The 13,113-nt window shown below is 37.6% G+C and overlaps 2 protein-coding genes across 2 annotated transcripts in view; both read right to left on the bottom strand.

Moving 5' to 3' along the window:
* Positions 1-13,113, bottom strand: part of LOC106084690 (uncharacterized) — a 163,123-nt gene that overhangs the window by 58,371 nt on the left and 91,639 nt on the right. The gene's annotated exons all lie outside the window — the stretch shown is intronic.
* On the bottom strand, positions 3,160-6,706 carry LOC106084724 (transcription factor grauzone). The gene is made up of 2 exons (XM_013248625.2): positions 5,800-6,706; positions 3,160-5,742 (listed from the first exon to the last, which is right to left on the bottom strand). The coding sequence occupies exons 1-2, from the start codon at positions 5,935-5,937 to the stop codon at positions 3,160-3,162; spliced, it is 2,721 nt and encodes a 906-aa protein (XP_013104079.2). The 5' UTR covers positions 5,938-6,706.

Here is a 13,113-nt window from a genome sequence, read left to right as displayed (position 1 = left end):
CTGATTTGGCTAAAATTTTGCACGACATGTTTCCCTATGAGTTCCAACAACTGTGCTAAGTATGGTTCAAATCGGTCCATAACCTGATATAGCTGCCATATAAACCGATCTTGAATCTCGACTTCTTGAGCCACTAGAGCGCGCAATTCTTATTGCACCCTTCCGCAAAACACCCCCCAAACAGGACTTATTTACTGATCATGGCAATATGGGCCTCAAATAAAAGATATTTGAGTGCAGAATACGAATCTCATATCCAAATGTGGGACCAAGTGTTGGGCGAGCCGCCCATCCCCAAAAACACTCCCAAAGAGGACAAATTTACTTCCATAGCAATATGGGACTCAAATGAAAGGTCTATGGGAGTAAAGCACAAATCTGATATCAATATTCGGAAAAAAGTGTTTATGGGGCCATCCCACCCACATAACACCACCCAAATAGGAAGTATTTTCTGACCATTGCAATATGGGGCTCAAATAAGAGGTATTTTAGAGTGGAACATGAATCTGATGTATATTTTCAGGGTCAAGTCACAGAGTGGCCGCTTCATCCCCAATACCAATACACCCCCCAAACTGGCCACGTTTGCCGACTATGGAAATGTGGGGATCAAATGAAAGGAATTTGGGAGTAGACCACGAATCTGATGTCAACATGCGGAACCAAACCTCTGGGGGACGTCCCTCCCACATAACAATTCCCAAATTGTTCAGGCTAAGAGTTTGGGGAATCACCCCACTCCCTAAATCGGGCATATTTACCGACCACGTCAATGTGAGGCTCAACTGAAAGGTATTGGGGAGTAGAGCACGAAATTGACCAATTTTCTGGGAGTTAAGCCTATCCCCAAAACATTCCTCAAAGAGTACAAATTTACCAACCATGGCAACATGTGGCAGAGATGATAGGTATTTGAGATTAGAAAAGAAATTTGATAACCAAATTTGAGGCCAAGTGTTTGGGGGACGTCTCATCCCACACTCATCCCAACTTTCCATAAACCAAAGGTAATATGGCGCTTAAATAAATGGTATTTCAGAGAAGAGCACGATGCTGACATTTTCTTCAGGGCCTAGAGTCTGGGGGAGCACCTCACCCCCAAAACACCCCTTAATCAGACATCATGATGATATCGGGCTCAAATAAAGTCTTTTAAGAATGGAAAAGGGGCAAACTTCTCACATATCAATGAGTGCAGTCCGATTCAAGTTTAAGCCCAATGATAAGGGGCCTCCTTTTTATAGCCGAGACCGAACATGGCATAATACTCCACAAATGTTGCCAGTATTAGGAAGGGAGAACCACCGCTCCCTGTTCCTTAGTGGAATGTTCATGGGCAAAATTTGCAATTTGCAAAAGAATGGAGTACATCTTACATCCAAACTTAAATGACCCTAAACCCTCCGAGCGAATTCATAGACCTATAGAGATCATATGGGATTCAGATAAAGGCATTTATATTATTATATTGTTAGTCAAGCGATAGTCCCAAGCATGGCGTATTTTATGTTCATCCATTTCCTTATTTGCCAAAACATTTGTGCCAACTGAAAATTGTTCGGTCTTCACATTAGCCTCGGCTGCATTTCTATCATCTCTCAACTCTTTTCCCTCTAAAGAAGTCATTAATGAATCTTCTTCTCCTTCCTTGCTAAGTTCATTTAAGCTGAGACCATCTGGTGTAATGTTGGCTACATCATCTGTATTCGACCCTATAATCCTGGTGTAAAATGAGCCTTGACTAACTCGAGTTCTTTGATTGTGAATCGGTTGCTGATGCACAGCTGGCATTGGTGTCTGCTTCGCTAAAGATGCTTCGTCCCTATGGATATGATTCAGGTGATAGTGCATGGATGGTAAATTTGTATACTCCTTGGAACAAAAAATACAAACATAGACCATACTCTCTCCCCGAGTTTCTCGCCGATAACCATTTTTAAGCTCTTCTTCTTTGGCCACTTAAGCATCGCTTCTTTGGCATAGCCTGATGTGTCTGTACATGGAATGCCGTTTTTCACACACCTAGGAACAATAACGGCAAACATAGACCATTATTTCTCCCCGAATTTCATGCCGATATCCCTTTTTCGGGTCTATTTGTTCATTGCCTCTATGCCATCGCCTGATATGATTCCGCATGGAAACCCGCTTCTTATACTCATTGGAACAATAAATGCACACATAGACCATACTCTCTCCTCGAGTTTCAAGCCGAAACTCCTTTGTTCCACCATGTCTTCGACATATCCTGATATGTCTGAGCATGGAAAGGTGTTTGTCATACTCCACGGAGCAATAAGTGCAAACATAGGCCATACACTTTCCTCGAGATTCTCGCCGATACTCTTGAAGAGCCTCTTTTAAGGCCGCCTCGTTCTGGGTCTTCATCCATTCCTTGGGATGAAATTTGCTCATATGGCGGCAGAAACTTGGTACAAAAAGCGCAAGCATGCGTCTTCTCGCCTTTATGGCTAGCCAAATGATAGTGTATGTGTTGCTCAATATCGTAACGAGCTTCCGGCCTCAATTGGCAACACATGAGGTAACACATTTCTGAAGCATGGTATTTGCCAAAATGTTCCTTCAACTGGGAATAACTGGCCACCAGCTGTTGGCAAATTTCACATATTAAGGAAGAACGCCACAAAGCTACCAGTTTATCAAACTCCTCTACTGACATTTTGGTAGCAGCTAATTTACTTTTCGAAGAGGAAACATTGGTCTGGCCCAAAGATGATAAGGGTATGTCATCAGTCGAGCTATAATCTTCATTGGTTTGATCGTCAGTTTTTAAGCATGAATTCTCTTTTCTACTGGGCCTCATCAGAGACATTTCTTTATCTGTTAGATGTTCCAGGCCTAGAGAAGACATGCTTTCAAGATCACTGATGAGATCCAAAGGCTCTTCAGCTTTTGTATCAAAGCTAAAGATTGCTAGCACTTAATCCCTTGGAATTATGCAACTTCAGGTGTACTTCCGTCTGATTTTTATTCAACTCCATCTCGACTATCTCCGCTGCTGGAACGAGGGGTTCAGAAAACATTGATGCCTGCTCCTCCCCTAAAGAGCCATAGTCTCCATGACATTGTTTAAGATGAAGGTACATGGAATGAAGCTTTTCAAACTCCTTGGCACAATAAATGCACACATGGACTTTACTCTTTCCACCCTGTTTTTGGCTCTATGGTGGACCCACCATATCTTTGACATCGCTTAGCATGATAGTACATGTTAATCCTTTTGTTTCCCTCCTTGGGGCAATAAATACAAACATAGGTCACACTATCGCCCCGAGTTTCTTGCCGATACCCTCTACGGGTCTCTGTTTGGGCCGGATCGTTTTGCATCTTCTTCCATTCCTGGGGATGATCTTTCTTCACGTGCTTGTATAAACTCGATCGCCAGGAGAATTGCTTGGGACAAAGAGAGCAGCCATACGTGTTTTCGCCTTTGTGGCCAGCCAAATGCTTGCGCAGTTCCCCCGGATGCACAAACGTTTGTTCACAAAAGTTACATTCCAAAATCTTGGGTTTATGGGCGTTTTGATGGTGTCTATCCAAATGATTTTTGCTTGAAAACTCCTTCGAACACTTAACGCAACGATATTTCGCTTCCAACTTTTCGCTGTCTTCAGCATGTTTATCTCCTCCCTTGCTGGTGTGGACATTTATTTTGTGCCTTCTTAAAGTTCTCTCACAATTGTAAGCCTTGCAACAAGCCTCACATTTTAGTTGCTGTGGGGCATTGTGATAGTGTATGTGCCTGTCAATATCGTAACGAGTTTCTAGCCTTAATTGGCAACACATGAGATAACAACCTTCGAAAACATGGTTTTTGCTAAAATGTTCCTTCAGCTGGGAATAGCTGGCCACCAGCTGATGGCAAATGTCGCATTCCAAGGTAGAACGCCACAATGCTACCAGCTCATCAAACTCCTCTACTGACCTTTTTGTAGCAGCAAATTTACTTTTTGAAGAGGAAACCTTGGTCTGGCCTAAAGATGATAAGAGCAGGCCATCACTCGAGCTATAATCTTCGTTGGACTCAACGTCATTCTCCAAGGACAACTTTTCTTTGCCATTGGACATCATCGGAGACAATGCTTCATCCGTCAAATAGTCCTGCCCATCCTGAGAGGACAACCTTTCATGATAACTGTTGAGATCCAAGGGTTCTTCAGTTTTTACCTCGAAAGTAAGGTCTGTAGATTTGATTGATCCTTCAGTGCTAGCGCCTAATCCCTTGACGCCATGCCACTCCTGTTGTGCTTCCAGTTGATGTTTATTCAACACAGGCTCTATATCGACTTTCTCAGCCGAAACGAGGGGTTCAGAAATCAGTGATGTCTGCTGCTCCACTAAAGATCCATCGTCTCCATGACAGTGGTTAAGATGATGGTACATGGAGTGCCGCTTTTCATATTCCAAACCACAATAAATGCACACGTGGACTTTAAACTTTCCCCGCGATTCAAGCCGAAACCCTTTTTTATACCTTTGACATCGCTTAGCATGATAGTACATGTTAATCCTTTTGTTGCCCTCCTTGGAGCAATAAATGCAAACATAGGTCACACTATCTCCCCGAGATTCTTGCCGATACCCTCTGCGGGCCTCTACTTGATCCGAATCGTTTTGCATCTTCTTCCATTCCTGGGGATGATTTTTTTTCATGTGCGTGGAGAAACTCGATGACACGATGAACGCCTTGGGACAAACGGAGCAGACATACGACTTCTCGCCTTTGTGGCCTGCCAAATGATCGCGCAGTGCATTCGGGCGCATAAAGGATTTTTCGCAAAACTTACATTCCAAAATCTTGGGTTTATGGACATTACGATTGTGTTTTTTCAAATGTTGTTCCGTTGCAAAGATCTTCGAACACTTAACGCAACAATATTTTCCTTGCAACTCTTGGATGTCTTTAGCATTTTTGTCTTTTCCCTTGCTGGTGTGGGCACATTTTCGGTGAACTCTTAAATTTTGTTCCGAAGAGTAAACCTTGCAACAGGTCTCACATTTTAGCTGCTGCGGGGCATTATGATAGTGTATGTGTCTTTCAATATCGTAACGAGTTTCCAGCCTCAATTGGCAACACATGAGGTAAAAACCTTCGGAAGCATGGTTTTTGCTAAAATGTTCCTTCAACTGGGAATAGCTGGCCACCAACTGATGGCAAATTTCACATTCCAAGGAGGAACGCCACGAAGCTACCAGTTCATCAAATTCCACTATCGACTTTTTTGTTGCATGAACTTTTTTATCTGAGGAACAGAGATTGGTCTTGTCCAAAGATGATAAGGGCATGTCATCACTAGAGCTATAATCTTCATTGGACTCAACGTTATTCTGTAGGGATGCATTTTCTTTGCTACTGGACATCACCAGAGACATTTCTTCATCCGTTAAATGGTCCTGCCCATCCTGAGGCAACATCACTTCATGATCATTATTAAGGTCCAAAGGTTCCTCAGACTTTATATCAAAGGTAAGGTCTGCAGGTTTGACCGATTCTTGTGTGCTAGCGCTTAATCCCTGCAACTCCAGTGGTTCCTCTTTTGTATACATCTCTGATTTAACCTTAGCAACTTCCTCAACTTGATTTGCCACTTCCTCATTCAAATGTAGGCCCTTTTGCTCCTCAATAATTGACTCCTGGAATTGATGAAACTCCCAGATATGCTGCCAACATTTACCACAGATGTATTGAAGTCGTGTCTCCCATGCCATATTCAACATCTGAAAGCATTGAAGATATATTTGGGAGTCATTGAGTGTATCAGAGAGGAGACTCACTGCGTTGGTAAAATATTTGCCCACAAGATCATGATTTGCGTTAGCTTGACCTCTCTCATCATAGAGGCTGTGTTGGTTATCATTGCAGTTTCTTACACAGAGCCGGCAATAGTCTGGGGGAGGAGGTTGTTTCAACATGTCTTAAACTTTAGATATTAGTTTTTAAGTTGAAGTAAAACGTAATCTGTATTTTTGGCAAACTTCCTAAAAGAGAATTTTGAAGGATTCATAAAAGATTGGCGGGAACAATGTCTTGGATATATATATGGTATAATAGTAGTTAAAGTTTTGCAACATTTTAAACTTTGCTTCAAGTTACAAATGCCAGATTGCTTTAGCCTCTTAACTTGTAAATGTTCACATTTACTAATTCAGACAAGTTTCTAGAATATTACAACCTCAAGTGAAACTTCTTCTCTTTCTAGCCAGCACAGGACAGGCACGCAACAGATCTTCTTTTGTTTCATATTCCTTGACGTCCTCGCAACAAAGAAACCTTCCATTGGCATGTTTTCCAATCAGACAGTGATACACGATAAGTGAGATTTCTCTAACATGTATGATTTAAGAAATTGTCTAAAAATGTTCCTTTTTTTAATTCTTTTCTCAAATATAACAGCCATTAATTAACCAAAATCCATTAGACTTAAAGCAAGTGATTAGGAATAAGAGCGAAGGAGGAAAAAGACCATGACAGGTAACTCCTCATCACATTAAAATATCCTCCAAGAGCCTGAAGGTCATCACACTATCTAAGGTTACTAAAAGCGTTCTTTATTTTTTTTTTCGTTTCTTTATATTCTCTTATATTGTTTAAAATTATGTATTTTTTTTGTATTTTTTTATTTGTTTTATATTTTTTTTTTTAAATATTTGTTTATTAATTTCTGTTTTTTGTTTTATTAGTTAATTTGTTTATCCTACTCTGTTTTATTGCATTTGTAACTTTATTTTTCATAATTTTTTTTAATGATTTTATTTTATTTATTTAAAAATATTTTTTTAATTATATTATTTTATTTATTTAAAAATATTTTTTTCGTCTTATTTTTTTCTTTATTTAATTATATTTTGTTTATTTTGTAATATTTTATTTTTAATTTTTGTATTATATTTTTTTATTTTTATTAGTTTTTAGATTTTTCATTAGTATTTATTATTTTGTATATTTTTTCATTATTTATTTATTTATATTTTTTTACTTTTTATTATTTTATATTTTTTTTTATTTTATATTTTTTCTTTTTTATTTTTTTATATTTTATATTTTTCTTTTTTCTTTTTTATTTTTTTTATATTTTATATTTTTCTTTTTTATTTTTTATTATCTTTCATTATTTTTTATTATTCTTTTTATTATTTTTTTATTTATTAGTTTTTCTATATTTTTTTATTGTTTTGTTATTAATTTTTTTTTTATTCAATAATTTTTTTAATGTTTTTATTTTATTTATTTAAAAACATTTTTTATCTTTATTTAATTATATCTTCTTTAGTTTATAATATTTTTTAATGTGTAATATTTTATTTTTAAATTTTTGTTTTTTTTTTGTTTTATTTTTTTTATTATTTTTCATTGGTTATTTTTAATAGTTATTATATTTTTAATTGATTATTTTTTATTATTTTATTACTATTTGCTTTTATTTCTCATTATTTTTTTAATTTTCATTATTTATTTATTTATTATTTTTTAAATATTTTTTAATTATTTTTTAATTTTTTATTAATTTTTTTTAGTTTTTTATTATTTGAATTATATATTAAATTTCTCATTTTTTTTAATTTATTTTTTTATATTTTTTTTGGTTTAATTTTTAGTTTTTATTTTGTATTATTTATTATTATTTTTGTAACAGCCCAGCATTTACAAACATGTTAAGGTCACCAACAACTTAACTGCATAATATCTCAATGTTAAAAATAAACAATTAGGATACCTACTCTTTTGTGTTATGTTAATCTCTTATAAAATTACAATGTTACAATGTGATAATGTTACGCTCTAGATAATCGGTAACTATTGCTGTCTCACTCTATCTTGTTTTGCATAACATATAATTACTCTCTTTTGTCAAGACTCAAGATAATTGTAATCTAATGAACGCTCTTTTGCTCAAGATTTCGATAGTTAAGAATAATTGTTTTTGTAATTCTTTCGAACATAGATTTTGTTTCCACTCTAGATGGTTAGAGTGATTCTGTGAAAGTCTTAAAAGCTATGTACATGTCGATAAAAATCATCATTCTTGTCAGACTGTTGGACAATAAAGTTGTTTAAACTTAAAACACGCTTGTTTTACTCGAAAGGCCTAACAAAAATATATAATAACATACAATATAAAACCAAAATATTCGCTTAGACTCGGGAAGACTTTAAGACTACCGCAGCTAGCGAAATCCTAGGACGAATACAGTGCAGTACTGCCTTATTCTAGTCCAGGAATAAAATTAAAATAAAATAAAATTTAATTTAATTTATTAAAAACTAAGGTAAAGCCCTCTAGTTGGACCATTATCTTGTCCAAGAGGACTCGTCCCTTACAATTGGCGCCCAACGGAAAATTTTGGAAAAAATAACTTTTCAAATCAAATCGAAAATTTAAACCATCGAGGCTTCAATTTTGCTTCACGTGGATTTATTGGTCATCATATATTGGACTCATAAGCAACGGTAAATCATATGTGTTGTTGTTGTTTTGAAATTGCTCCATCAGTGATCAATAGGTGTTGTTGTTGTTAAATTGGACCTCTGTGATCTGCCTATAATTGTTGTTAGTACTACGTTTGCCTATGGTAGCAAATAGTTGCTAGAGAACGTGTGGCTCTAATTACGATAAAATAATAAAACGAATTTCATCGCTTGAGGTATGCCAAGAACTACAATGAACTCAATAAATGCTGTAGGCCCGATTCCAGAGCAAGCACTTGCTGGAGGCACAAGCACTTCTTCGACCGTTCCAAATACTCCTCAAACCCCTTCTAATGCACCATCTACTAGAAAACAAAATCCTGCTCCTATGCAAAGTAACCCTGTTCCAAATCAATCTAGATCCAATTCAAATTCCGTCCCCGTTACTGTGAGCCTTTCAGAAAGCCAATTTTCCCATCTATTAGGAAATTCTGTCCGTCAAGAAAGTCGATCTACTTTTAGCTCTTGCAGCGCACGTTTCAATGGTGGTCGAAGCACAGCAAAAGTCGAAGATTTTATTGCTACGATCTTGGTGTACAAAGAGGCAGAAAATATGTCAGATTCCATGGCTCTTCTTAGCCTTCCATTGCTACTCGAAGGTTACGCATCCTCTTGGTGGCAAGGCGTCAAGTTTGAAGCCGGAACCTTTTCAGATGCCATAGCATTATTACGCGATGCTTTTTCACCGCCAAAACCAGATTGGAGGATCTACTCTGAAATATTTCAGGATAAACAAAGACCTTATGAGTCGACTGATAGTTTCGTGTGTAGAAAGAGAAGCCTTTTCGCTCAGTTAAAAGAAAGACTTCCAGAGAGCACTATTATAAACATGATTTTTTCACAAATTAGTATTCAAATCCGAGAGAAAATTCCTCGCGAAAGCGTCAAGACTTTCCAAGAACTTCTATACAAAGCTCGAGATATTGAACTGTCAATAAATGAAAATAAAACTGAAGGTAACAAAACGTTTAGTTCCTCAGAAAAACCACAAATACGCTGCTCTTACTGCAGAAAGAAAAACCATACAGCAGATGTGTGTTACAAACGCATTGAAATAGAGAAAAGGGGGAAACCCGAAGAAAATAAAATTAACTGTTACGGATGCGGCGCTGTGGGATATTACAGATCCAATTGTCCAACTTGTAATAACCGTAACATCTTAGAAAGTCCAAAAACGCTTGATTTCAATAGCATACAGACAACCCTCGTAGGCCACGACGTGCCCACTGTTGAAATTAATGTAAACGGCTTGAATGGCGAAGCTTATTTGGACACGGCAGCGAGAACCAGTGTGGCAGGGTACTACTTGTTTCAAAAACTTGTCGAGAAAGAAGTCAAATTCCAGAAAGTATTCGCAGAAATAACCTTGGCAGATGGAGCTGCTCGAAAAGAAGTTGTCTGTTCTACAATTGTGGATATAATAATAGGAAAACGTCTAAAACGTATAAGGTTTATCTGTCTTCCAAATGCCAGGTGCAATAGGACACTTTTGGGCATTGATTTTCTAGAGCAGGCTGGCATTGTAATGGATTTAGCCCAAAGGGTCTGGTATTTTAAGGACGAGCCAAAAGAATTTTTCAAATTTAAAACGAAAACGGTCAATGTCAAAGGTATCGCAGTTAGCCAAGCCCACATAGAAGATGCACAACCAAAATCATCTTCAAATTTGCAAGATTTCATGTCATGGTTTGAGTCGAATTGTAAAGAAAACCCACCATTGGGTGAGTTGTACTCAAAGCCCGAAAATTACTCACCTGGGGGCTTATTTAAAATTTTTGAAGACTCACTGCCAAACGGGTTTGAAATGCCTCAATCAGCTGATTTATTTCCTCCTTTGAAGAAAACTCGCAAAGATTCAGAGTCTTGGAGTCCATTGGCATTTGAACTGAATTCCCTCGATTTTAATATTTGTGAGGACGAAAATTCGTATTTGGTAGAATCCCAGAAACGGGAGCTTTTATCTTTCTTGACATCCCATGAGGATATATTTGAAAATATTAGCTCGCCCATTAATGGTATTACGCACAAAATCAACACGGGTGGTCATACACCCATATCAAATCCGCCATATAGAATTTCACCGGCTATGAAGGAAAAGTTGAAGATGGAAATAAATTCCATGTTGACAAAGGGTATAATTGAAGAGGTTGAATCACCTTGGGCTTTTCCCGTCGTTCTTATACCGAAAAAGGATGGTTCCATTCGATTTTGCGTCGATTACCGAAAACTAAACGCAATTACAGTTACAGATACATATCCTTTGCCACGTATGGAGGACCTTTTACACGCAGCAAAAACAACACCCTTTATGTCAACCCTCGATTTAAAATCAGGTTATTGGCAAATACGAATGTCAGAAGACGATAAGTTGAAAACGGCTTTTACTACTCCTTTCGGCATTTTTGCTTTTAATAGAATGCCTTTCGGCCTTAAAAATGCGCCCGCAACCTTTCAAAGGATAATCGATAAATTTCGTTCTAGTCTCCCAAGCATATTAATTCTGGCCTATTTGGACGACATTATAATATGTTCGCAAAATTTTGCTTCCCACATCAAAGACCTGGACATGGTATTTAAAAAGCTCAAATTTATTGGATTTCACCTTAACAAGGATAAATGTTTTTTCGCTAAGCCGGAAGTCAAATACTTGGGCCACATTTTAACACAAGGTGGTATAAAAATAGATCCTGAAAAGTCATCGGCAATCCTGAATAGACCAATTCCTAAAAATGTTAAACAGCTTATGTCTTTCTTGCAAACATGTTCCTGGTTCAGAAGGTTCATACCTGATTTTGCCAAAATATCAAAGCCATTATCGAATTTAACAAAGAAGCTTGCTGTATGGAAATGGTCCGAAGAGGAAAATAAATCGTTCGAAAAGCTAAAAAGACTGCTTTCATCACCACCAATTTTGCAACAAGTAAAAGAGAATCAGCCGTTTTTCTTAAGGACAGATGCAAGCAATTATGCGATCGGGGCTGTTCTACTTCAGGGGGAGAAAGAGGACGAACAACACCCAATTGAATATGCCAGCCGCCTTCTCTTACCAGCGGAGCGAAACTATTCCACCACAGAGCGCGAAGCTTTAGCTGTCGTGTGGGCAGTTCAGAAATTTCGCGGTTATATAGAAGGATCTGAGGTTTCTATCTTGACAGATCATCAGCCGCTGAAGTGGCTATTCTCCTTAAAATCCCCAACGGGCCGTTTAGCTAGATGGTCCTTGCTATTACAAAGTTACAATTTTACAATTAACTATACTCCCGGAAGACAGAATGTCATAGCGGATACGTTATCCAGACCACCATGTTCTCACGAAGTATGCATCGAATCCTGTGAATGTAATGCTATAGATATTGACTTACCGCGAAAAGGACTTGAAGACTTTCGTCAAGCGCAGCTTGAAGATGATGATCTAAGGCAAATTATTACATCATTCGAAAAGGATGACGAGAATGTACTTAGACATACAAATCGTGGATATATGATGCTTGACGGTGTACTGTATAGATATTGTTGTGAACAAGATTCAGAGAACGGACAGTTGGTCCTTCCAAAATCACTTCGTGATGAAATTTTATATAAATACCATAAGGATGCTATATCTGGCCATTACGGAAAAGATAAAACTACTAGCCGAATAACAGCACTATTTTATTGGCCAGGGATAAGAAACGATATTGGGAACTATGTGAAATCATGCGAAGAATGTAAGCGTTATAAGCCTTCAAACATGAAACCGTCCGGATTATTACAAACAATATCCACTAACAAGCGTTTTGAGATAATTGCAGTGGACCTCTTTGGACCCTTGCCAAGGACAATAGAGGGTTATCAGTGGATATTAATCGTAGAAGACATATGCAGTAGATGGGTGGAGTTATTTGCTCTTAAGGATGCCACTGCAGAAAATTGTGCTATAACTTTGTTAAACGAAGTGGTTTTGAGATATGGGGTCCCTCGTAGAATACACACAGACAATGGCACTCAATTTATATCGGCATTAATGCAGAAACTAACATTTTGTTTGGGAATTAAACAAACTTTTACCCCAATTTATCATCCGCAATCAAATCCCGTGGAAAGGAAAAATCGCGATTTGAAAGCGCAACTTTCCATATGCGTAGGTACAGACCATAAAAAATGGAGTATAATGCTACCAGCAATAAGATTTGCAATGAATACTGCAAAGTGCGACAGTACGGGACAAACAGCAGCGTATCTTACTTTCGGAAGAGAGCTTCGAACGCCAACGGAAGTGCATTATGACTTTAGGGCCATCGTAAAGGCTGAAAACTTTGTCCCACAAATCACACCATATTTATTGAAACTAGCCGATACTTTGGAGATCGCCAATGAAACTCAAATTAAAATGCAGGACAAAAATAAGAGGGTAGTGGATCTCAAGCGTAAAAGTCAGCCAGACTTTCAAGTCGGATGTAAAGTTTTGGCAGAAACTCATATATTAAGCAAAGCTAAAGATAGCATAACCTCTAAGTTCGTTCCCAAAAGAGATGGGCCGTATGTAATTATTGCAAAGAAAGGTTCCAATTGCTATAGTATTGCGGCTATTAATGAACCTAATCTACCAGTAGCAACAGTACATTCGTCTGCTTTAATACCAT

The sequence above is a fragment of the Stomoxys calcitrans genome, chromosome 4 (genome assembly GCF_963082655.1).
Source record: "Stomoxys calcitrans chromosome 4, idStoCalc2.1, whole genome shotgun sequence".
In the NCBI taxonomy this organism is placed as follows: Eukaryota; Metazoa; Arthropoda; class Insecta; order Diptera; family Muscidae; genus Stomoxys; species Stomoxys calcitrans.
The sequence above is the reverse complement of the archived record's forward strand: the minus strand, read 5'-3'. Positions and strand labels throughout refer to the sequence as shown.

Bases quoted from the DNA above. Each gene is read 5' to 3' on its own strand.
- LOC106084724 (XM_013248625.2), bottom strand. From the start codon at position 5,937: ATGTTGAAACAACCTCCTCCCCCAGACTATTGCCGGCTCTGTGTAAGA. The intron at 5,743-5,799 runs GTGAGTCTCCTC...CAATGCTTTCAG, and splicing joins GCAAATATTTTACCAACGCA to ATGTTGAATATGGCATGGGA.